This window comes from Triturus cristatus, chromosome 6, assembly GCF_964204655.1.
Source record: "Triturus cristatus chromosome 6, aTriCri1.1, whole genome shotgun sequence".
NCBI lineage: Eukaryota > Metazoa > Chordata > Amphibia > Caudata > Salamandridae > Triturus > Triturus cristatus.
Window position 1 is genome coordinate 173,220,882 of NC_140589.1, and position 27,120 is coordinate 173,248,001.

The window sequence follows — 27,120 nt, forward strand, 5'->3', positions numbered from 1 at the left end:
TCAAATCGAGGCCAGGCTTACAAAATCGGCCATCTTTAACTAGGCCGCCATAGGCCACAATAGACCATCTTAATTAAAAGAAACAAAAACAACGTTACCACAGCATAGTGATTAAACAGTGTTAACCCCACTAATACCCTTATGTGTATGCATCTATCTAGCACTTGCAACATAGAAAAGCATTAATTCGGAAAGCGTTTTGTGCTCAAAAATAAACAGCACATAGCAACGTTTAAACATGAAAACACGCACGTTATTGTTAAACAGCACATTTATGCGCACCCACGTGTAACTCTCTCTTATTAGGACAAACGGATTGATTAATATAAACACACTTGCACAAGACAAATAATTAATTATTAATAATTAATAAAAATTAATATGACAAATAGACATGCCAGAGCTTCAAAAACCAACGAATTTTCAAACAGAAAACTCTGCTCCAGCACTCTCATTGTTTTCATTGGTTCAAGTGTTATACTTTTATTTGTCTTTCTAGCTTCTATTCAATTTAATGGCAAGAACGAGGGCAACATGTTCGCCCTGTCTGTAATAAAATTACGGCTTTCGTGCAATAGCTCTTGAAAAATCCACATTAACGTACTGAAAGATCTGAAGATGAAAAAACACTAGACCTAGTACGTCCCTATTTTCAAACGGTGGCAGCTGCAAACAGGAAAAAAAATATATTTGATATGGATGGGACTTATAACCAAGACGTTTTAGGATAAAGCTAAGAACATGGGCATAGTTTAATGAATTCGAGCAGCCTTATTAAAAAAAAAACACACGAGCGGCAAGCGACAGGACTATGTATAAATATTTTACAAATAATAACAATTTTGAGCAACAATCGCTGATTTGCATTACTAGGTTTGTTTTGCTTATTTTATGGTTGAATTGTTCCATTCGTGGCTCACCACTTGGAAGCATTTCTTTTCTAAAATGGTCGCATTTCGTACTTTGGCGGCGCCATATTGAGCGTAGAAACGTTTCTATAGTGAACTCGCAATTAGGCGGGGCTTCGATGCAAGATGAACTCGCCCTTTTGTGATTGATCGTTACTCAGTTACGCGTGCCGTAGCTATACTGGCTGGCCAATCCGCATCCACATGACTATCTGTGGGCGTTGTGACCCCTGGTGGCGGGAAATCTGGGAGAAGTTTTCGCGCCATTCGCTCAGAGCAGGGAGTCGGGCAGGAGGACAACTTGGGGCTCTGTGATCTGTGCCCAACAACTCGCGCCTCCAGATAGCCAACTCCTCTCGTTACCTACGCCCCCTTGAATCGCCAGCATGGCCGCAGCTCCGCAGACGGATTTGGTGGACGACAGGGAAATGCGCGAGGCGCAGCGAGACTACTTGGATTTTCTGGACGATGAGGTGAGTCCGACTTGAGCCAGGAAGGACAAAGAGAGCCGGGCTGTTATATACGTTACTCCCCAAACGCTTCTCACGTCACCCCTCCATGATATCGTCTTACCCGGAGCAACACTCCCCGTCCAAGCTGGTTTCTCTTTACCAGCGGCCCCCCTTTTGTCCGTTTAGTCACACAAGTCTGAGGCCCTCCTCTAACGGTAAATCCCACTTTTAATGGTTCGGCAGATCTCCCGGGTTCACCCCTTCCTCATTTCCAGGTTCGAGACACACCATCCCTGCATTGTTTGACAATCTCCTTACTCATGGATACTGTTCAGCGCCTATGCATAGAAGTTGAGATGGAGCGCTATGTTGAAATTCTAGTGTCTCCTCATTTCCTGGCATGGTGCACGTTGTTTTTGCTAGTCTGCCCCCCTCGCTGACCTACATACACTGGTCTGTGGGAGTGATGTACTGCAGGGCCGTCTCCGTCACAAATGTTTGTTCTAAGCGCACTTTCCACATTTAGTTATTTTATTTGCATATGCAGGTCATGCACTTTACTTATTGCAAGTTTGAAAAGAGTGGTGGGTGGATTTAAAGTGGGGCACGTTTCATGGTTGCAGTTCGCTACCCGGCTAGGGGTTGAGACGACATCCCTATAAGTAGGTCGATCTCCATTCTTAGGGGCTCTAATTTGATGAAATGTAATCTCTGCAACGTTACCGATTTATTGTTTAGGACTTTGGTGCTTGTTCCTAATCGTTTTTTGGATTGGCTTGTTACTAAATCATTGCTTCTAATGTCTCATGTATGCAGGAAGACCAGGGGATCTATCAGAGTAAAGTGCGGGACATGATCAGTGACAATCGGTTTCGCCTGATAGTAAATGTGAACGATCTACGCAAGAAGAACGAGGAACGGGCAAACCTGTGAGTAATACCGCCTGGCGGGCATCCATGTGGGATAAGACGGGGGGATAGATGGGTGTGCGCCCGTCCATTTCGAAACGGCGGCCTTCTGCCACCGTTCCCATTCAACATGACTGACTTTCTCCAAGTGATGAAGTAATCCGTGATTGCAGCTATGTTTTCGTGCCAAAGGATTAGACAACCACAAACTCACCCACAGGCATCCGATTTAAACCATACTGTCTCGCGTTAAATTGTTTTACCTAAAACGTTTGGGAAGGCCCTGCTGGATTATTTTAGTGGTAGAGTATCACTTAAGGAAAGTGTAGTTTTACCTTTAGTGTACCGATCTATGTTTATCTTGGTGTCACATGTTAATGCATGCTACGCATATTCACCACCTCAGTAGTGGCGGACTTCATCGGGTTCACCCTGAGCCCTAAAAGCCAGGTTGGACTCAACCATATTCCAGGAAGCTCTGAATATCCGGGGGTGGTGCGGTGGGGTAATATCAACTAAATAAATTAACATAACGCTTTGGAACTGCCTTGTATTGTCTGCTTTGCAGTTACTTCCGGTGAGGCAAGTATACACTGCCTTTGCATGCTTAAAAACTAGTATGCATGCAATTCGCAGAAGGCATAATATACGTCACCGGGAGAGTACTAGAAAAAAAAACCCGCCCGTGACGAATACGCATGACCTATAAAGGCTAGTAGTGTAGGCAGTGGTTTAATTCGTTTATAAAATGAACGTGCTATGGCGCGTGTCCGGAGGTAACTTGCACCAGCTAATTTCTCCTGTTGGCGACGTCTAAAACAGAACTAACTATGAAAGTGGGGAGAGGATGTGGTGTATGGCCAGAGCTGGGGGGCTAGGTTCAAGTCTCTGCATTGGCTCAACTTTGTGATTCTGGGCACATCACTTAATATCCCCAGAAATGAATAAGTCCTTAACTGACGCTTGTGAAAAGCGCTGGTGTTGATGATTAAGTGCTGGTGCTGAGCACAGGAAACCACTGACTCAAATTAAACTCTGAGTGTAGGACAGAATCATGTTGGTGTTTCATTGGTCATTGGACCACAACATTCTGAGTACGTAGTTATTTTTTTTTATTTTCCCATCCTCGTGAATAAAGAGATACCTTAGGGTTAGGAGAGGAACTTTATTTAGTTGATACGTCCTTCTAGATAGGAATATTCAAATAGCTCCCTGGAATATGGTCGAGCCCACCCTGACTTTTAAGGGTCAGGGTTAACCCAATTGTGAAGCATGCCATTACTAGAGCGGGTGAGGGTTACTTATTAAATGCTTTTTTATCCCTCCTCCTAATGAGATGGTGTATAGGCATGGAACGTATTAACCCAGCTTGAAAGCTGCCTCTCATAATCGAGGCATACCTTTTTGATTAATGTATAGTTTCTAGGGAGTTCATATCTCTCCTCCTCCTTTAAGACACAAAATGGTTTCCCCGCCCTACCAGGCTCCCTTACTAGAGTTTTGAGTGGTACCATGTGAGAACCACGTCATGAGTTCCTTAGATGTGGGGAACAGAAGTTGCTCGCGGTGTGCAGCGCACCTGTGTGGGGCATACCTTGAGCATGTTAGAATGTTCAGCCTTGGTGTTAGATTAACCTCCACACATCATTACTGTGCTTATTGTTCTAATTTGCTCAACTCTAACTCAATCTTTTGTTTTTCTGACAGCCTTATGAACAACGCTTTTGCGGAGCTTATTGCCTTCCAGCGGGCCCTCAAAGACTTTGTTGGCTCCATTGATGCCACCTACGCCAAGCAGTATGAGGAGTTCTACATTGGGCTTGAGGGCAGCTTTGGCTCCAAGCATGTTACCCCTCGCACTTTAACATCACGCTTCCTAGGCTGTGTCGTCTGTGTAGAAGGAATTGTCACCAAATGTGAGTAGTGGGGTTTAAACCTCAACTTCTCTCCTGAAAAGTCAGCTTTTGAATCTGTTGTGTAATATTAATGGTTTAAGTACGGTTAACGGGGGCACACAGCTCTGGTTTATCAATCTTTAAAATTTACCAATCTTTAAAACTAGTCTACCAATCTCTGCCATCTCTATGCATTTTCAACCAGCAGGAGCACCTTTGCAGCCATTGTCCCTGTGGCAGTAGCCCTTGTTCTGCTGGACTTCATGGCAACGTTAAGGTGCTCTGTTTTACTTAAATGGTCATGTGAAAGTATGTTTTTGGTTGTGTTATCGAAAAATGGCGGTGTTACTGAATGTCCATACAGGAAACACGCCTTTTAGTTATGGTAAACGTTGCGTTCTGGGGGTCAGATGATTCAGTGACAGTTTATAGATCACACATCTTCTGTCCATAAAGGTGTCACCTATTTACCCACCCTTTATTGACTATTGACATTCAAACATCGTGTGTAAGGGAGTTCCTTCCGTTCTTCAACTTCCTTGTTTTAGGTAAACCTTAGCCACAAGTTTTTTTTCTCATCATAACTATGCCAGATCACATTAATTGGTTGCTAGTGTTAATGAATTGAAATTGAAGACCTCTGAGGCGGAAGCCGGAGGTGGTGTAACTCGTGATTTTAAAACTGCTCATTTTCTGATTATTTTACATTTGTTTAAACTTTGTGTCCACTGAGAAACCCACTCTGCATTTGTAAAGTCCTGCAAGCACTTACAGCGGATTTTAGCGCTGTTCCTTGCAGCGGACTTCACGGCCGCCGCCGCGAGTGCGAGGCCACGCCCACCCGTTAGGCCACGCCCACCCTCCCAGCCAATTAAAAGCGCTGATTGCAAGCGCGCCTATTGAAATTGAAGACCTCTGAGGCGGAAGCCGGAGGTGGTGTAACTCGTGATTTTAAAACTGCTCATTTTCTGATTATTTTACATTTGTTTGAACTTTGTGTCCACTGAGAAACCCACTCTGCATTTGTAAAGTCCTGCAAGCACTTACATCGGATTTTAGCGCTGTTCCTTGCAGCGGACTTCACGGCCGCCATCGCGAGCGCGAGGCCACGCCCACCCTTCCTCTCCTTAAATGTGCTTCCTACGCAAGCGCAGCGGGAGCGCCGAAGGCGCGCCTAAGGCAAGCCCGTCTGCGCCCGTCCGCGGTCGTACGCGGTCCAGGGCCACAACCCCTGCTCCTCCAGATGGCCACATACGGTGGAGCAAGCAGGATCTACTGAACTCTTGCCACAAAATCGACGATTCCTGCAAGCATAGTCTATGCGTGGAAAACGATATGGGTTGCGAACACTGTCACTTCTCATTCGACCTTGGTAAGAATACAACCAACATGAACTATACCATACAATGCAGACTGTTTAACGTACGCTCGCTGAGAAAACACAGGCTAGACCTATATGATCTACTTACTGAGAACCAATGGGATCTTGTGTTTCTAACAGAGACATGGCTAGATAATGAGTCTACGCCCTTGAGGCAACTCCAGGAGGGTATACAATACATAGACTGGATAGACCCACAGGCAGAGGAGGCGGAATCGCAATTATAGCCTGCGAAAACCTACGATGCCAGCTAGATAGCTCTCCCATCCTGGACAGTGAAGCAGGGAGCTTCACTGTCAAAGTGAATAATAACTACACGCTAAAGGGCATACTAATTTACAGACCCCCAGGCCCCATAGCCAGGTTCGAGGAGAGTTTGGTTGAAGGAATCATGGAAACCGCACTGTGCACTGACAAGTTTCTGGTACTCGGGGATCTCAATCTTCATCTTGATGACCCCTCAGACCACGTCAGTAAGAATTTTGGCCAGGCACTGAAAGCCCTCCAACTTACCCAAATTGTTAGAGGCCCTACTCATCAACAGGGTCATCTGCTGGACCCCATATTTGTCAACTGGGGGGAAGCGGAAGCTATGACCCCAATTCCCATCCCATGGTCGGACCACTATTTGGTCCCTTTTTCCATACGAATCCCGGGAAGCAGACCCCCACAGCCACCAGCTATGTACCACCTCAAACGGAAATGGGCTACATTCTCTCAGTCCAAATTCTGTGCAGAATTAACGAAAGGAGGAATCCCAGGAGGGAAGGATGCTGACACAGCCAATGCTAACCTCTGGACACGCATTAATCAGGTACTAGACTGCACAGCCCCTTTGCTAAAAACCACATCTGGGGGACGCATAAACAAAACTGCCCCGTGGTTCAACGCTGAACTAAGAGTTCAGAAAACTGCACTGAAAAGAACCGAAAGAGAATGGCGCAAGACTCTCTCTCAAGAAACCAGAAAGAATTATCTAACCGAGAGACTAATCTACCATGGACTAATCAGAAAGACAAAAACAGCATATTTTACGAATAGGATCAGTGAGGCTGGTAACTCGACGAAAGAGCTGTTTTCACTCTACAAAACTCTTTCAAGCGGAAACCCAGCTATTGCCCCTGCTGACTGCTCGCCAGAATTGTGACAAAATCGCAGATTTTTTCTCAGATAAAATAACAATCTACTCAGCATTCCCTACGCAGTCCAAAACCGGGGCAGACTTCGTTGAAAGCCCAAGGGAGTGGGGAGATAAACCTAGACTTATCAACTTTACTACCCCTCCCACGGAAGATCTTCTAAAAATCTGCAGGTCGGTGAAGTCGGGCTCTCCGAGAGACCCTACCACACCCAAACGCCTGACGGATAGTCTAAGGGTACTAGAACCATACATTAGACATGTACTCGATGTATCTTTTACCACCAAGACAGTACCTAGGGAGTGGAAAAAGGCGGTGGTTCTGCCCCTCAGGAAGAAACCTACCATCAGTTTTGAGAAACTTGACAATCTCCGCCCAATTTCACTCCTGCCCTTCCTAGCCAAGGTGGCCGAAAAAACGGTCAATAAACAACTAATGGATTTCGTGGAAAAGGCTGACTTATTGCACGACACCCAATTCGGATTCCGCCCCCGCCACTCTACAGAGTCCGCACTGCTTACTGCAGTTGAGACCCTACGTCAGGGGGTAGATGAGGGACACACCATGGCCCTCATCCTATTGGACCTGAGTGCAGCGTTCGACACTGTGGCGCACAACAACTTGCTACAGTGTCTGAACAACGGAGGTATATCCGAAGCTGCACTCCAATGGTTACAATCCTTCCTGACAGGGAGAAGCTTCCAGGTTCGCCAGGGCGACCATTACTCGAGAAACATAGGTTTGGGTCAGAGCGTCCCCCAGGGTTCGTCTCTGAGCCCAACCTTGTTTAATCTCTGTCTCTCCAGTGGCTTCAATTGCCGTGAGTCACGGATTGAGCATCGTGTCATACGCCGATGACACGCAGCTGGCTATCTCCCTATTGCGTGCACCCGGTCTTGCGATGGGACAGTTTCAGGAACTGCATGCAAGAACTTGCAGCCTGGATGTCCACCAACTGCCTTAAGTTAAACGGCAACAAGACCGAGGTGCTCGTTGTGGGGGGGGAACCCATCTGTTTGGTCATCGGCGTGGTGGCCTCCATGTCTGGATGAAGCTCCCATACCCCGCCAGGGAGTAAAAAAACCTAGGCGTATGGCTCGACGATGACCTATCTTTTGGACCCCAAATAGACCGAGTTGCAGGCGTCTGTTTTGGTGTCCTAAAAACCATAAGGAAGGTCCTTGACCTTCCTATGTCAGCACGGAAAACACTGGTACATGCCCTTGTGACATCACGCCTAGACTACGGCAAACTACTTTACCTGGGTACCACCTGCAAAGCCATGAATCGCCTTCAGGTAATACAGAACGCGGCAGCCCGTCTCATCCTAAAAATCCCTAAACGATTAGACACCAAAGCCGCTCTCAAAACCCTCCACTGGTTGCCAGTAAAAAGCAGAGTGGAATTCAAAGCCCTCTGTACATGCCACCGCATCCTGGCTAAAATCTCCTATTCCACTCCAGAACTTAGTGACAAGGTATACACCTGCGCGCGAGCTGCGCTCCTCATATGAGGGCCTACTTAAGGTTCCTAGGGTCAAAAGAGCCCGTATGGGCGGACGCTCCTTCCGCTATCTGGCAGCGAAAAGCTGGAATTCCCTCCCTCTCCGTCTGGATCCATCCGAATCCAGCTTCCGCAAGAACCTAAAAACACACCTGTTCTCCAGATAACGGATCACTGGTCTCCGCCTCGCTCAGAGTTCTTCAGTTGCAGCGCGGGGACACGCTTTGGCGTAACCAAGCGCTTTTTATAAGCTACCCTTAAATGTCTGGTCTAAACTGAAATTGTCTCATGAACGAGTAGAGTGAACACTGATGTTACACCGTTCTGAAGCTGCATTAGCTAGTTCTATACATTGTTTGTTGTCCTAGTCTTGGCGTGTGCTTTTTCTCATTCCTGTTTGTTTCTATTTGTAGGCTCTCTGGTGCGCCCTAAAGTTGTTCGCAGTGTCCATTACTGCCCTAATACCAAAAAGACAATAGAGCGCCAATACAAAGACATGACCAGTCTTGATGCCTTCCCCTCTTCTGCGGTCTATCCCACCAAGGTGAGTTGCTGATTAGGACTTCGGCTTGTGATCTACCTTGACTAGCTTTGAATTACTGGGCACGGAGATGTTCAGGTTGCTAAAGGCTGGCATTAGAAATCCTTTTTCCCATAACCTTGATGTCCCTCCCTTGACGGAAGAGCATTGAAAAGTGCCTTCAGTTGGCTTTGTAATTAATAATGCTTTGCTACCACTGTAAATTACCCTTCCTTGGCGGATTTAGGTCTAATGGGAGGTTGGAGTGAATGTTATGTGCACCATAATTAATTGGTCACTATATTGTAATTTAAATCGACTTGTGCTTGCCAAATGCGGGCTGATTGAATTGGAGCTTTGCTTTGGGGTCCTTGATTAAACATTACATTTGGATTATTGCAGATCCCAAACTGTGTTTAACAAATGTCTCCATGTGGAAGGTTATTTCGACAAAGAATGAACCCATGGTCTCTTCACATGTCGATTTAGCCTTCCCTTTATGCGTGTGGCTTGGGCGTTCTCTTGTGGTGGAGTTTTGAATTGGTAGTTTATCTGTTACCACTGAAGGATGGCAACCATCCTTCTTGAAGTGATGTCTGAAGTTCATTGTCTAAACATATAAGTGAATATTAAACCAGCAACGTTTTAATTCTTCATTCCAAGTAATCGGTTACTACAAACTATTTTGTATCTTAATAGTCCCTCAAGTTCTACAACACGTGTATATCGCGTAGAAAAGACTTGCACTGTTTCTCAGTCTTTCTTTTGCATTTAAACTTTCGGAACCTTTTTAACTGATTGTAGGATGAAGAAAACAACCCCCTGGAGACTGAATTTGGTCTGTCTACATACAAAGATCACCAAACCATCACCATCCAGGAGATGCCAGAGAAGTCTCCTGCTGGCCAGCTCCCTCGCTCAGTTGATATCATTGTGGACGACGACCTTGTGGATATAGTAAAACCAGGGGATCGGGTGCAGGTGATTGGCACGTACCGCTGCTTGCCTGCAAAGAAGGGAGGCTACACCTCTGGGACCTTCAGGTATCTTGAATGATTGTCAAATTATTATTCAGCGAGGGCTGATAAGAGTTGAAGGGCATGGTCCGTCCTTATGTTTTTTTTGTTTTTACCAATCCCGCTTTGTGGAGTGGGCTTGCATTCGTGAATGGATGAACTACTTGATTCCCCTGTTAATGATGTCTGTTTTCTTCTTCAGGACCATCATGATAGCCTGTCATCTGAAGGAGCTGAATAAAGAGGAGCAGCCTCTATTCTCTGCTGATGATGTGGCCAAAATCAAGAAGTTCAGTAAAAGTCGCTCCAAGGTATTAAGTGGTAGAAGTCTTCTGCTCGTTTTGGTTTTAAAACGTAACTGGACTGTCTCTTGTCATCGCCATGGGCAGTCTGCACAGATGTGAATAATACTGAACTAGCATTGGCCACTGAAACACAAATCTGTACCTACCATGGCTCGTGGACAGAATTGTTGCTCCGCCCAAAGACCCTTAGTTGATCCGTATAACTCCCATCTGCAATGTCTAAATGTTGAGGCTGCCCTGAACATAACTCACAATTAACATACCCACACCAGAGAACTCACCTCAAACACCACATCCTAGTTGGAATACACATGCCTATGGGTTGTGAAACATTCATTTTTGCTTATCTTAAGGAAATACCTGCTCTTGGGTTAACGTAAGCTATGTCTGCATTTTTTCCCACAGGACAGCCCAGTGCTCAACGGATATGTTAAACTTTGCTCCGCATGTGCACCTTATAACCACATTGCCAACCACAGTCCCTGACTCAAATGCTAGTTGCTGAACAGCCCTCTAGTCAATCCATACCTCAAACCCAGTAATTAAAATTGCAGTCTGCCCTCCTATTACGTCTGCACCTTCTATCCAGCAGCACATATTGAGCAGTCCTGCAAAATATACTGGACTCCTGACACCCTCACGGAAGGCATATGACCAGTACCGTGCGATACTTAAGCAGCGCCCGTCTGTCCATCGATCACAATTACAAAGTGTGAGCCGTTCACAGCACCAAGTAATTAGTTTGATAATGTTTTTTTGGTAGGGCGCTCATGTAGGGGGGATGGGCGTAGAGAACAGTTGGAATGAAATACAGCAGTTATTTCGCTGCCTGTCCATAAACCGTACAGTACAATGCTCTCTGGCTGGATCACTACGAAAGAGCCACTGTGCCAAATTGCAGACGTGCATTTGGTGATAGAATACCCTGCGGGTTGATATATTGGTGTCCTTGTCTATTGAAGACCTCCACCAAAGCAAGCTTTGCCAGGTAATCTGTTTTCTTGTTCCGTCAGGATATCTTCGAGCAGTTATCGCGCTCTCTTGCTCCAAGTATTCATGGGCACGAGTATGTTAAGAAGGCCATCCTTTGCATGCTCCTTGGAGGTGTGGAGAAGATTCTGGAGAATGGGAGTCGCATCAGAGGAGATATCAATGTTCTGCTGATAGGTAAAACTATATATTGAAATCTTCCCAGCTTTGATCCAGTCCCAGCTTTGATCCAGTCTCAATAGTGTGTGGTCCCTGGGTTTCTACCGTTGCTCTTTTCTGCTAATGTATAGTGTGCTCATATGCAGAGTCCTTTGGAGATCATGTCAAATGCACAGTTTGAGTTTCAATATTGACCAATGATTTTTTTAGGAGCCCTTGGTCAGCACTACTTGAAGGGACTGAACTGATGACAATAATTAGGGTTGGATAAAAATAAATTACAAGCAACAATCCGAGTGGTTGTGCATCAGTTTTGGGTGTTTGACAGGCGGCCGGGTTGTTGGCTCAGTGGACTAATGCATCCACTCCAGGGTCGGTCTGTCCTGGTTGCAGGCTTTAAACCTGGCAGGTCCACTTAGACGTTCTTTCTAACGAGGTTGATACAATGAGTCCGATTGAGTTGTGGAAACTAACATCTGTTATTTCCGCAGCAAGAGACTTGTGTGAGCAGGCCCTCTACAAATACCATGTTAAGTACATGATTTTCCGGAGGCACTCTGCATGGATAAATCAGTGTTTATAACATCTAAACCACGATAATGGTACTCCTGAGCAGAAGTGTGTTGCACTTAACTTTGCCCCAATTGTCGCAATATGGTTGAGAATCAAAATAATCATCATGGAGCACTTTGTACATCGCTTTCTGTTGTCTTCCTTTTGACCCTAGTCTCTAATGACTGCAACATTACCTTTCGTTTGTTACATTTCAGGTGACCCCTCTGTTGCGAAGTCCCAGCTTCTTCGCTATGTTCTCTGCACTGCCCCTCGTGCCATCCCCACCACTGGGCGGGGGTCCTCTGGTGTTGGTCTGACTGCTGCAGTCACCACCGATCAAGAAACCGGTGAGTAGCCCCTGAGCGTGTTTTGTGCACTCTTCTGTGCATTGAATCCATTTCTGCATGCATATAGTTACATCTCATCCCTTGGTATCAATGTCTTGTGCCTTATGCGCCCTTCTTCCTGCAGTGCTTGCAAGGCACTTCAGTCCACGTGTATGCTCTTTTCCTTTATCGGGGTATATACTTATGGTGGCTGGGTGTATAGGTGCCTTCCCCTGCTGAAAGGTGGCAGCAGTAACCATCAATTGTGCCCCTCTTCTGTTAGCTTATTTTTTATGCAGGAGTGGGGGGGAAATAGCGACCAAGAGTTACAAATTTAAAAAAAATATTTATATGCATCTTTCTAGCTTGCGGTTTAGAGTGGCTCTAGATTTGAAAACAGCCCTGTTTGCTAGTTAACTAGGGGGGAGGTGGCGAGGGTCATGATGGTTTACATCTCAAAGTAGTAAAGCCGGTAGATGAGGGTAGAGCCTGAACAGAGGGTCATACTGGACCTTGAGGGGCCCAAGGCACGGGCCATGTAATTTTGTTTGCAAGTCACACCACACACGTGGTGTAAAATGGTACTTTTAAGTTCCTGTTTTGTGTGTATGTCGTGAACAAGGCTCGGATGAGCCGAAACGTTATGGCGACGTACTAGGATTGAATAAACTAATCTTTGCGCTACTAATTGGTCCGTGTCAGTTGTGCTTGAGGCGAAGGCGACCCACCTGCTTTCTCAACACTTGAGTTCAAGAGATGTGTGTGTATATATATAATTTGAGTTGATTAGCCTGCTGGCAAACTTATTTCAAGAAGTGCCCAGCACCCAGTCGGAGGCAATTAAATCTAGTTGAAAAACAAATCTCTGGTACTCAGTTTGCTTTCTGGCTACAAGCCTTCATGTATATGAGCGAAGTAATCTTGGCTCTTGTCACGGTTATCTGTTTTTAAAGGAGGGAATCTCCACTGTAATGACGTTCTCGTTGCCTAGTCCCGCATTTCTTGCAACAAATTTCAGATGTCCTGTTTCTCCATTTACTCCCATGTACACAGACATAAATAGTGGCAGAGTTACAAATAATGCAGATTGCAAGATTAAGAGGAACTGGACTTTGTAGTAGCCCTGTGACTATCTTCGCATGTCTTACTAGGACCACGCTTGGACTCTAATAGGGTTGAAAACTAAGCAAGTTTAATGCTTTGCAATTCCTGTTCCTTCAGGTGAACGGCGCCTAGAAGCTGGTGCCATGGTGCTAGCTGATAAAGGTGTGGTCTGCATCGATGAGTTTGACAAGATGTCTGATATGGATCGCACGGCTATCCATGAGGTCATGGAACAGGGTCGTGTCACTATTGCAAAGGCTGGGATCCATGCACGCCTGAATGCCCGCTGCAGTGTACTGGCCGCTGCCAATCCAGTCTATGGAAGGGTAAGTCTCTGAGCAAACCGTGTGAACTACTCTGCCTACGCACACTCTGCGATTGCTTACTGAAGTGCAAGGTTTGCTGGTGTGAACCGATTGTTTCTCTTGCAGTATAACCAATATAAAACTCCCATGGAGAATATTGGCCTTCAGGACTCCCTGCTTTCCCGTTTCGATCTGCTCTTCATCATGCTTGACCAGATGGACCCAGAGCAGGATCGTGAAATTTCAGACCATGTGTTGCGCATGCATCGCTACAGGGCAGCCGGGGAGCAGGATGGAGATGGTACGGTCATCAGTGAAGTGACTCATTGCTCAGCTTTTGTTGTATGGCCGTGGTTATCTTTTTGACATGGATGGTTACCTTGGTTGTGAACATCTGTTTAAAATAGGGATCAGTCCATTCTTTTATTGCATACATTTATTTATCAGCAACTCTTCCCAGTTGAATAGAGTTATAATTCAGGAAAGCACCCCATCGCATTAGGCCATCAAATGCTAGTCTTATGTTGGAACATGCTGCTTTTTGAATTACATTGCTACTAATGATTATGTGAATATAGAACTGTGGCAGGCTGCAGTCCACTTTCTTATTTTTTTGTAGCTTAAGTTGTACTTATATTTTAGCCTATATAAGATTTATTGTATGCTGTGCTAGGTTTATGCAGAATTCAACCCTTGATGGCGGTTTTAATTTTTGCTCTAGAACACGTGTGAACTGGCTCTTTTCTTTTCAGCTATGCCATTTGGAAGTGCCGTTGACATCTTAGCAACTGAAGACCCCAACACCACTCAAGAAGAACAAGAAGAGCTGCAGGTGTTTGAGAAGCACGACAACCTGCTGCATGGGTCCAAGAGGCGCAAGTATGTATGCAGTGTTTACAGCTCAGTCATTTTTGTTAGCTTTTTAGGGACAATGTTAAACTTAATTCTTTGTTAACCCTGCAGGGATAAAGTGGTCAGCATGGAGTTCATGAAAAAATACATACATGTGGCCAAGATGGTCACTCCAGTGCTGACCCAGGAGTCTTGTAGCTACATCGCCGACCAGTACTCTCGGCTGAGGAGCCAGGACCAGATGAGCTCGGATCTTGCAAGAGTGAGTGTTGGGGTAGATACTAGATGCCTGACTTTGGATAGATTGTATACCCATGCCACCTCGATTGCTGCTTTTGCCACTTTACCAAGCTATGGGTTGGCAGCTGATCGTATGAGAGCAGAAGCTAAACAGTACCTTTAAGCAAACCTTTGTCTAGGTTACTTCTGGAAAAAAAAAACTTCAGATTAACATCGCTGTGAGAAAAATAACGTTGCTGCTATAGAAACATTCCACATACACAGCAGTATTTACAAGTCCGTTACTACCTGTCTGGTAAGGGTATAAAACCGGTGGAATCACTCTGCGAGAGGAAAAAGTTAAGGTGCCATAGTTGCATAACTGGTAGGAACAATGCCTACTTTATCCCCTTACACACTTAGCCCCTGCATACAGATTACCTATTGCACTTAAAACAGTTGTCCTCATACCCTTGTAGCATGCTTTGGCGCCCTCTGCTGCAGCTTTGCAAGGCCCTTCATGCTTGCCTCCTTTGTGACCACTAATTTGAGGCACTTCTGCTTGCTGCCCCATTTCCCACTTCAGGGTGTATTTCTCGTCAGCTTATGTGAGCCAGACACCTGGTAAAACTATGGCCCTTGCATAACGCATATTAGTCTGTAATGGTGGCAGTTCTTGATTTACTACAGGCATACATAGCAAGGTGGAGCCCACCCTCGCAACAAGCAGGTCCTGGCTTAATTGCAGGCATTTCTGGCAAACACCTTTGATTAGTTATAGTTTTGTGGAAGAGGATACCAGCTCTGCAAATAAAATCAGGCCTTCCCATCCCTCCCATGTATTAGATTTCTTTGGGATTTGGCTTTTAAAGCTGGAACAGCGCACCAGTTTCTACCCTGCCAACATATGAATTCACCTTTCCATAACCAGTTCGTTCCTGTCCTACTTTAATTGTAGAACAGTATATTTGCCCACAGTCGTGCTTTACTCTGGCTACTGTTATATTTTTGGACCTGTTTGTAACCATATCTAATTAAGTCTTTTTAGTGATTGCGCCTCTGCTTCTTTTTCGGACATCTCGAAGTCCTAGCCCCTTTGTATGTGTGTGCTCAGGCTCAATCCTTTCCCCATGTTTTATAGTAGTATGTTGCTGTCACACCATATTCTGTTTTTCTTCTGAGCAGACTTATACTCTTGTGTGTAATTATATTTTCTTTCTAGACTTCTCCTGTCACAGCCCGTAGTTTGGAAACTATGATCCGTTTGGCTACTGCCCACGCCAGGGCGCGAATGTCCAAGACCATTGACCTCGAGGATGCAGAGATTGCTGTGGAACTCATGCAGTTTGCCTATTTCAAGAAGGTAAGTATTTGGATGACCCCTGAATTCATTTTTTGGTCTCTACACCAGCCTGGATATTTCACTTAGTAGATGAAGAATAGGCGGCATTGTGCCCCTCGTCCCCAAGCCTGCCCCCAAAAAGTCTTAACTGCAAGCATTTTGATTTGCTAATAACCATGAACGGTAACAGATTGTTTTAAGTCTGTTCCTACTTAGAACATTTTGTCTGTCATGACCTGTCACCTTGCAATAGCTTGAGTTTCTCCATGGGACTCTTGCTGGTATTTATAAATGGCGGGATGTCTTAGTATAGTAAAAGACGGCCTCCTAATTACACAATTCCGTTTAATTGGACAGAGGGCAAAACTCTCCACCCTGGCAATGCCATTCAAAAGAATAAAATGTTTACTTTTGATAACTTTCTACTTCCCTCAAAGGATCTTACTGACCTAGTCAACTCTGCTTTGGTCTCTTTGTATGTAGTGTGCTGTCCTGTTGCACTACCCATGGAACTGCTGCAGTGCAAAAGAGCATACTGGACTTGATTGTCTAAATAAAGTAAATGTAGTAGTCACTTTTGCAAAATCCACACAGGATTAAGGCAGAAAATAAAAATAAAAAAATCCTCTAGGTCGCAGGCAGAGAAGGCCAATAGGAGTATTGCAGGTCTCCGCATCAGTAGGTTGATGTACTCCCGGCATAACCAGCTGACAACCTGTCAAAGCAGGAGCCTTTCCAGCAATGGCAGAAACGTCCAAGGCAGAGGAACATAACCGCTTTAAGCTACTGCTCCTTGGCCTTCAAATCACTGATGCTATTGTACCACATTCGTGCCCCGTAGGGAGATTGGTTTCCACCATCTATCTATCTTTGAATATTGGCTACAGGAACAAACTTTGATTCTCCAGCCCCATATTCAAACTTAACTTTTTTTCCAACCAGGAAGTGAACATCCTGGTAAACCTACCATTGCTAAGACCTAAACACAAGTTTTCTCCTCTGCTTGATGTAAAAGTAGGCGAGTCCAGAGAAGATGTTGGCATCCATGAAAAATGCCTACATTCCAGTGGTAATGTACGTGAAGTAAGAACATCAAGTAAAACCTTACGGAGACTCCAACTTTTTGAGAATAGAAGTGTGTGGCTTTGGTAGCTACTGCTCTTCATTGGAAGAGTACTGTAATCTACATTTAGATGAGCCTGGTAGCAGCACTGGAAGGGCCAGATCTCCACACTGCAGCTGTATTTTTGTCGTGGTTGTCCTTATGGTGTAAGGGTTTCCAATACTATGATCTGTGGGAAATAGTCCATTGCCATTTCAAGTAGGATTGGGAAACTTGTGAGCAATCAAGTGATACAAAGCATGGTATCTACTTAAGAACAGCAATATTGAATCCGTTGTGGGACTGAAGGTAATCCATTAAATACTTTCCAGTCAGTTTCACTGCAGCTGCACAACACCATTGAAGCCGGACTCAGAATTCCTGCTGTAATTATCAGAACTGCTACTATACAGACCCCCCCAGGATATAGCGGCATGGATTAGCAAATTTAGCGGCACAAATATGGAAATTTTGCGGCACTTTATTTTACTCATAATCTTTCATTGTCAGCCTTAAATCAATGGAAACTGTTTTAGCAGAGTATTCCGCTTTGAAATAGGCAACCTGGGATATCGAACATAGGAAGCAGCCCACAGGTGAAGGCTGTTGTCCCTTTGAAATGCAATCCTCCATTTGCTTTAGTATAGTTTCTGAGAAGCCCATCAAAGATGGCCTGGTAGCATCCCATAGGAAATGGCATTCCAGAATCTACCTTGGTGAAATTAAATATTTGCCTAAGATCACACAATTTCAGCATGGAAGCCATGCTTTTATCCAGATTTTCTGGTTTCACTCTGAAGTGCGGTGAGAGGCCCCCGGGCAGTGAGAGTCAGTGCCCCCTTTGTGGTGGGGCCAGGGGCCCTGTTGTGTGGTGAGAGGACCCTGGGCAGTGACAGTCAGTGCCTCTTTTGGGGTGGGACCAGGGGCCTTGGTATGCGGTGAGAGGGCCCCTGACGGCCCTTGCAGTGTGACCTTTGTGATGGAACCAGAAGATGTGCCCAACCCCTCCTATTTAAAAAGGCTCCCTTGAGCTAACGAGCTGACGAGCTCTGGTTGATGCACCTGCGCCCAGCGAGTGGTACTGAGACCTGAGAAGACTTTGGGCAGCATCTCCAGCACCCTCTAAAAAGTGTTGCTCTACTGAGGAAGGACAATTCTCCTCAAACACGTGTCTAAAGATACACAGCACTGGCTGCACCAACAAGGGTGAAAAACGAAAGCTTTACACCGAAGAAAGTGTTATCATGCACTGCATTTATTATGATGCATCGGGGTTGAGTGCTAGAGTGTGAGGCTGTGTACGCCCACCCCCCTCATATTTGAACCATAAGATGTGTTTGTTAGTTAGAAGGAAGCACGCTCAAGTCAGAAATTCAAACAATCATAAGAACGAGCAAAAAAGACCTTTAATGAGGTTATGTGAACAAAATATATACTTTGCAGAGAAAATAATATGTATAAAAACTATTAGATAAGAAAACCAGTTAAGTCTTTCTACTGTGGAACAGTGTACTGTGTTAATGTCACCAAAGATTTTTTACACATGTAAGAGTGCAAAGTACAACTCTTTTTTGTGTTGTTAACCATTGATGCCTTTTTTAATTTCATGATGCAGTATGTACATTTTCCAATGTACAGCACTCTAAACCTGTGATGATGGTAAAATCTACATAAGTGTTATAGAAACGGTGCTGTGGGCCTGATGGAGGAAAGAATTATAAGTGCAAATGTTAAACACTGTAACAGTAGCATCTTCTCAGTGGTGGCCACTCTTGACCCATAATGTCTCCATTCTATTTCTATCTCTCTTTGGTTTCTTTCTCTGTTTCTCCCTTGCTTGTTTTCTTCTCTTTTTTTCGAATAAATGTCCCTCTTTTCTGCCCTTACCTCTCTGTGACTTGTTTTCTCTCTCTCTATTCCTTTATCTCTTTATCTCTTTGCCAACTGTTCTGTCTTTCTCAGTCCTCTTTTTGGTAAAGCTGCCAAATCTTCTTGACTCTCTTTGGTCTAACTATTTTTCTAACTCCTTCTCATGCATCCCAATACACCTTTCTTTACGTTCCCTTGACTATTAATATTTGTATTCCCCATTCTTTCCCCTTCCATTAGTCTCCTAGGCTATTCTGATTGGCGGTTGCTGATTAAATAAGTGTGCCAGTTGACTGTCGCTCTGGTTGTTGCTTAGTGGGAGGTGACTTATCCTGAAGGAAGTGTCTGTGAATGGTGGAAGTGACTGTGCACAATGTTTATATATGTGTGTCTGGCACCTGTCATACAATTGCATTCACACACTTCTCTTTCTTTTGAGTACTTCATGGAGAATATTAAGTGTGTTAATCAGTAGGTGCGTGTGTGACAATGTGTGTGTTCATGGGAGATTAAGGATGTGTGAAGTGCATCTAAGAGAAATTGGGAGGTAGAGCTTACAAGAGGCAGTGCAAGACCTGCTACTAACCATGTGCAAGAGACTACTTCGGATATGGTAGCCGACAACATATACTTTACGGAGGGATATGCAGAACTGCCCTCTCACATCACCACTATGTAGCTTTTTAACTTGACCTCTATGGACTTAAATGCTCTATTTAGCACAGGACCCTTGAATGAGACCTTCTCAAAACCACCTATGATGGTCATATTTAAGACTGATCAGGCTTTGGCCAGTTTTTCAACCTTAATGTACTTTGAAATATACAACATGTCACCTATTTCCCAAAATTTCCTTTAGAGAGAACACCTTAGCCTATCTCTAAATATAGTCGTTAAATCTGGTCAATTTCAAGATACTTTTTAAAATCATTTTTACCCATCTCTAATGAAAAACAGAATTTATATATTGCAGACGTCATTGTCAGCCGAGGGTTATTGTGGTTTTTACAAACGGGGGAGGCCGAGGAGACAGACTAACATTCGGCTTTTGAAGTGCACACATTTTGTAAGTCCCTCACCATATCCTTTAGGGATGTCCATCACCTTCTGTGACACCACAACAAGCAACACACTTGAGCCAATGTGCCAAAAGACAGACTAGTCTTGTGTTAAGATATGATTGTATGGTGAAAAAACAATCAATTGTTTAAAGGGTATGAATGCTCCTATATTGATGAATTCCTTCAATTTCGTGGACACTTTTGTAAAAATTGCGGCATTTTTACAAAAGTGCCGATTTCGCGGCAAACCGCGGAATCGCGAAATCCTGGAGGGTCTGACTATAACTCATCTTTTGCATCTCCTGTTCGCATTATGATTTCTGGTTTTGTGATTTCTTCCCCAAATGAGTGGCAGCTGTACGGTTATTTGTAAATGCATAGATGGTTTGACATGCACCATTGAGAGACTCAATCTAGCTGGTCCTTGGTGCAATTGCTGTCTGGTCAATTATTACCCGCACTTCTGAGTATCAGGTTGTGGTTTACCTTTTGAGAACCACGTAGTAGTTTTGTGCTGGTCACTCCTAGGTACTTGAGAAGGAGAAGAAGCGCAAGAAGAGGGATGAAGGAACAGACACAGAGGGCGAGGAAACGACGCAGGAGGATAAGGAGGCTCGTAAAAAGAGGTAAGCGCAAGTTTAGCTGCTAATCATTTAGATCTTTCTTAACATTCCCTCAAAGTGGGATCTGGGTTGGGTTGCTACCTTCCACTGGAAAATGTACAGGCCATTTGTTAGTTTTTTCTATTGTGGCAAGGAAAGATCTAGGTAGTGGGTTTACATAAAATTCCTTTTATGAAAGACCAACTAGAAGTTGGTTGGCATCCAGTGTTATTGGTATGGATGCTTTGATTTTAATGACCTTGTAGAATGTAAAATCGGAGACCGGTTTAGACTTCATACTGGTAGTAATGTCAGGCGCTCTTCACATCTTGTCACGGTCTCGATTAGTCTATGGGGTGGGGTGAGCCTTTTCAGGGGCCCACCAGTGCAGGGGTTCGCCCTTTTGCGCACTGGTCCTTTAGGTTGACAAAGTAGAGATTGGCACAGAAGCTGTAATAAAGTTTATTAGGACTCCTGAGTGGAACTACATTGATACATAACCCTCAGGCAATGTATGAGGCAGCACATGGAGTACAGAAACCATGGTGCTTATATACGCCTCTTATTGCAGAGTAAGCCTGGAGGTTCAAAAAGAGGCGGTACAGGTTTGCACACACACAGGCTTTTACATACAAGGGTATATAAGAATCACTCCCACCAGAGTGGGAGGAGTTACAGTATTGCTGACAGTTAAAATAGCCTGACAGTAATGTGTGTAACGGGTGCATCCCAGCAACTAAGGCCTCTCTGAGCATGCGCAGGGCTCAGGCTCAGTGCTGCAGGCACTAAATATAAACTACTCTGGCGTAATAGAGAAGCAGGCAACAGCGAAGATGGGTAAGCGCATGGCAAACGCATGGTTTACTAAAATGGATGCCACAAACAAAATGGCTTCAGCTCATGTTAACAGTCATGTCGGCCAAGTTTCCACAGGGGCATGTACAGGAAAGGTGCAGAGTCTACACTTGATATACAGTAGACCACACATTTCAGGGGATGTATCGACCAATTTCCATCTAAACGGTTGTACTCTGATAATGAACCACATTTGACACTGATGGCTTGCTTGGCACCCCAATAACTTTCCATGATGGCCCTTGGCATACCCTTAATTTAGTGACAAATTTGCTGTAAACTCCCACCAGCCTTTTTGCTTTACATGTTTTACATATTTACACTCAGTTTGAATTTGATCAAAGGCCAATTTCTACTTGGCGATTGTTATGCAGCCTAATGGATCAGAACTGGCCGTACGCGAATTGCATAGGAAATTGGATTTATTCTTCATACAAGCTGTTAGTATATAACTGCTCTTGTGTTGTGAATCATCCGAAAATTGGGCTGCATTGGACAGTAATGTTTGTAGGTTTGGCCAAATATTCAGTTATGCTGCCTGGTATTGTAGACCTCGTTTTGGCATTGCATGGTTTCTCTGCCTTGTACTGGTAGGAAAGTGTGGTGTGGTACTTCTGGCAGACTGTACATATTGTATATTGGCAATTTCTGTTTTTAAAAGTGGCCTTTATCAATGTTTGGTAACCTTGGAACAAGTATTCACTTGGAACTCATTTATAGAAAAGATTGTGACAGATTTTTCTGTGGAATTAATCTGTACCAACATTTTAGTTAAACTTTGACTGAATAATTCCTATCTTGATTCAATCAATATAAACAGTAATTACAAGAGAAGCCAGTATCTTGTGTACTTCGATTCCACCGAACCAAATTTTACTTTTCTTAGAAAAAGACAAATAGGCAGTCTTTAACATTCGTAAAAATGTCGTGAGATTTTTTTTGTGGAAAGAGTACACCCCAGGTGAAGGAATGGCTGAGTATGGGAGGTCCTATCCACTCCTTTGGGGACCACTGTGGGTATGGTGATCAGGAAGATTTGTTGGCCATCAGTTAATCCGATCTCCAATCAGGAGAGCGGTTATTCTGAACAGTTGGGGATCCTCTTGTCCCAAACATGGGCTACATTTTTTCTAACCTATCCTTGCCCATGCAGAATCCTGTAAAACCTCTTACGGAAGCAACATGGGATATCATGCCCTCGTGATTTGGCACTACCTGCCACCATCACGACTCACCCGAGCCCACCAGTAAACACCACACTCTGGTCCTGGTTCCCATCGGAGTGGATAAGACCTTCTCCCAATACTTTGCCATCCCCAGGTTACCTGAGACCATAGTATTTGAATTTAGGGTCAAAACTCCGTAGACACACAATACAGACTCTTGCCTTGTGGCACATTCATAAGTTCTTGTCTTTCATTGCATTGGATATAATTTGTCTTTTGGATTAAATAACCAATGTATCATGTTCACATTATTTACCACCATGTTTTCCTTGTTTGGTTTTTCTTCACCTGGGGTTTACTTTTTTTTCCAGAATCAAAATACAACCAAGATACTGGCTACTCTTGTAATGTTTATCTTGATTAAATCAAGACAAGAATATTTCGTTCATAGTTTTACTAAAATGTTGGTATGGATTTAAGCCCGCACAGAATTGTCACAATCTTTTCTTGAAATGAGTTCCATGTGAATACTTGTTCTAAGGTTACTTGATCCCCGTGTTAACATGGACATTAGGTTGCTCGTGTGTTCGTTAAACATTAAATGTTGGGCCTGTTTGGTGCTTGTACAGTCTGATAGCTAGGATTTTTTTTGATGAATTTGAACGTTGTCTCCTTTCCAGGCGGAAGACCCGCTCCAAGGACGGCAAGGAAAAGGATGCGGGAGAGCAGAAGGATAGTGAGCACGACCCCTATGAGTTCAGTGATGCAGAAGACGAGCTGCCAGCAGGTAACCTGCTCATGTTTCTCCATCATAATTGGTGTAGAAAAACACAAACCATGACCTGAGCCAAGTGAGTGTAGCATTCTGGAGGCATGTGTTTTCCCCTTTACAAATTTAAGTATTCATTTGCGTTTTAAGTGGTACAAATTGTTTAGTTTTTCAAAAGTAAACTCTCATTAAGCATTACCCTATTCTAAAGTGTTTTCTGCCCAAGCTGATTTTCATAGTATCACTTTAGCCACTTGCATTCTTGCCTGGACCCCAAATGATAAAGCAGCAAATATTAGCCGTAAAAGTAATTCTTGACACTTCTCCCCCAGTGGTACAAGTGATATATAGGTACGCATAGGGCTTGTGTGTTTATTTTTTTATGGCGCTTGCTTGAGTGGATGACAAATCGCTCTGCGTGTAGGGGCTAAGCTTCCTTTATGTATCACTATGTAGGGGTTGGACAAACAAGGTATTTGAAAAATGGTTCTGTATTTATTTAATGCCCCCTCCCGTTGCTCAAACATTTCTTCTCAGTTGGTGAGCTATTCAGTGACAGTCCTGCATTGCCAGATGTAACTTCAAAATAAACTGTCTTTTTTTGTTCTTTGAGTTTACTGCCATCTTGGTGCATAATTGACCATTGTATTCTGTGTAATCTCAGAATTACCATAGATTTGCACCTTCACTTGCTCCCGCTGCTTAGCTGTGCCATCAAAACACTAAAAAATAGAAAAATCGACGCGAAACTGCTTGCTATCCATATAAATAAAACTCTTGAGGTCCATATACAAAATCAAAAGTATTCTGTATTGCTGAAGTTATTGGATCATGATAATTGCTGACCATAATCTTCTGAGATGTATTCAAAATATTTGTGCAGAACGCATTGAAGAGATCTGTTGAACTGTAGTATTCACTATTTTGGGTTTTGTTCTACTGTGCTAGCTGCTGCAAGGTCCAGTAGTGTATTCTCTGAGCGGTTGCTGCCCCTTTTTAACAGCATCTTTTTTTTCCTTCTTGACACAGTGAAGGTGGCCACTCCCAAAGCCCCCGAGCCTTCAGAGGAGCAGCCAATGGACACAAGCGAAGCCAAAAAGACAGGGTTAGCGGATGAGAGGTGAGTTCTTCCCTTTAAAAAAAAAAAAAAAAAATTTAAATCCTGGACATTAGTAGTTGGTAAGTGTAACCGGCCCTTCCTTTGAAAAAACATTTCAGATCAAATTGCCCTGCATGTTGCTATAAGAACATTGAACATAGCACTACTTCAGGGAAACATTTTGTCTTCAGTATCTACGATAGTGATTTACATTAGGTAGGCAACATGGGCCATCCCGTGTAGACTGTTCTTTACACAACCCTGTCTCTTACTGTCGCGAACAGTAGACCAACATAGTGTTTATTAATCTGCCTAGGTTTTGACAGCTAGTGACATAAATCCTCGAGAGAGACCTCTAAGATGCTTAGAATGCAGCTTAATTGTGCACTCTGACTTTTGATGTGGTGGTCTTTGTCTGTATTCTACCTCAGATGGCTTAAGTGCAACATGGCTTACTCTTCATGTCTTATTCCCTGTCCTTCAGGCTGAAGCAGTTCAAAGCTGCCCTCTTGGATGCCTTCAAGGCTGCGCATGCCCAGTCGATCACCATGCGTAACCTGATGGATGCCATCAACAAGGACAATGCGAGCCCCTTCTCCAAAGAGGAGATCCAGGCTGCACTGGACCACATGCAGGATGCCAACCACATCATGGTGTCTGACGAGATCATCTTTCTCATCTGAGCCAGTCTGGCTTGACATAAAACTTTATTTTAAAGAAGCAAATAACGAACTTGGAAAAACAGGCAATCCAAAATGCCGGTGTTTTACAAACTCTTGAGGAACGGCACAACAATTTTTAAAGTTTTTAAGAATGCAGTCTCCAAGTTATATTTTGCTTTGGAAATATTTTAAAGTCTAGGAGAAGCCTTGTTTTTCTAGCTGAAATGTTTCATTGGCTCAAACGCGTCTAAAAGCCATTGTTTAAAGCGCTGCTCTTGAAAAACGTGCAGCCCTCTAATCCTGTATTGTGGGTCTGCACAAATGAGCCCTAATCTCTGGTGATGTGGGTTCGTTTTCTTCATCCTGCAGCATTTACGGCTAGTCTGATTGCTTCTAATGTTATATTCAGCTTCGTGGCCCGGTTTCTGTACTGCAAGTTGATGCCTGAAAGACTAGGGCGGGGATTGGTGGATTAAATGTTCATGTGCCTCATTACAAACTTAGTTTTAATGTTTGTTTCAAGCAAAATTGCACTGGGATGCTCAAAATTTAATACCACAAGTTTGGTAGATTTTTTTTATTTTTGTACAGATGTACAACTGTGACATGCTACAGTGCAAGGTTGTTAGAGCATCTTAGTGTTGGTGTTCTAATACTTCACATTGAAATCGTATGTTTCAGTATACCTTTTTTTTTTTTTTGAGGTGTTTGGATATGGACTAAACTGCGAGTCCTTTGCTTTTGACCCAAGTCGACGGTGCAACTACATGCTTGCATTAACCACTGCTTTAACTGAAGAGAAACTATACAAGCTGTATATAGTTTAGTTAAGTCTAGCACCACCGAAAATAGTGTGTTTCCTGCTTTATTGAAAAGCTTACAACTGTTCCTGCAATTGTATAAAATTTATACAGCTACTTCGGTTACACTTGCTTTGTATCCAAGTAGTGCTGGCACCGCATGTAAAAAGCTGCTTATTTTAATGTCTTATGTTCTGTGCATAATTGTTTTAAGGGACAATGTTCTTAAAGTAAAAGTTGAGAAATAAAAGTTCTCATTGTACAATTTAAAAATGTCTTCCTGGTTTTGATATACTCTGCAGTATTCCCTGTTAAACAACTTGACTTATTTTTTTTTAATTAAAAGGGACCACTCCGTAAGCGGTGTGTGCCAGAGCGAGATGGTGTACAAAAAAAGTACTGTCTGAAAGGTTCTGAAGTCATTAACATTCAGAATGTTTTCACATATATCTAACATGCTACTCAACATGCAGGAGTAACCACAATTTACAAGAGCAGTCTTTTTTACACTGCCTCTGAACAACCACACCACCCAGCGCAAGAGACTTGCACCTAAGAGGCCTGGCACTCCTACACTGACTCCAACCCAGGCCCCTGTCGTTACACTGAATACTCGCACAACCCACAACAGATGTCTACCTGTGTCAAAACCCATGTATAACCTTTTAACTGCAGATGACACGATGCTCCTTCCCATTAACACCCCAAACACTTTACAGTTGCTCCACAACTTACTCCATGGGCACCCAATTACCTTCCTGTGCAGCCTGCCATCTGCAGCACTTTGGAAAGGGGACCTTGTAAACCTACCACTCTGTATGACTAGATTTACGTCTCAATCTATCCATCATACCTCGTATACAGATTATGTTGAAAGCACAACAAACACACTGCAACAGGACACAACTAACCTCACCTACTGCTTTGGGAGTGGCCACCTTCACTGCATGTCAAGAGAAATAATGCAGCTATGAAAGAGTGGTTAAAACCAAACCACTGACTTGCCCTTTGTGGTTGGTTATCAGTGTAAACATTGTGTGCTAGCGAATATGCTACTTACCAGTATGCATCTGTTCTTGGCATGTAGGGCTGCTGACATTCATATCTGTGCATAGATCGCTGCCTAGTGTTGGGTCCGGATGATTGCACATTGTTGTCCTGGAAGAGTCTTCGAAGTATCACGAGATAGGTGGCTCCTCCCCTGGACTACAGTGCGCATGGGCATCCTCTCCATCCTCATTGTTTTTCGCCATTGT

General features: G+C 43.9%; 1 protein-coding gene across 1 annotated transcript; it reads left to right on the forward strand.

Moving 5' to 3' along the window:
* The first annotated feature begins 1,042 nt into the window (after positions 1 to 1,042).
* On the forward strand, positions 1,043 to 26,137 carry MCM3 (minichromosome maintenance complex component 3). Its single transcript, XM_085610449.1, has 17 exons — positions 1,043 to 1,381; positions 2,177 to 2,289; positions 3,976 to 4,184; positions 8,600 to 8,730; positions 9,511 to 9,749; positions 9,925 to 10,033; positions 11,041 to 11,194; positions 11,947 to 12,078; positions 13,279 to 13,487; positions 13,593 to 13,767; positions 14,219 to 14,345; positions 14,430 to 14,580; positions 15,760 to 15,900; positions 20,440 to 20,537; positions 23,215 to 23,321; positions 24,333 to 24,423; positions 24,887 to 26,137. Exons 1-17 carry the CDS (start codon positions 1,295 to 1,297, stop codon positions 25,083 to 25,085), a joined length of 2,472 nt encoding a protein of 823 aa, XP_085466575.1. The 5' UTR covers positions 1,043 to 1,294; the 3' UTR covers positions 25,086 to 26,137.
* The last annotated feature ends 983 nt before the right edge of the window (positions 26,138 to 27,120 follow it).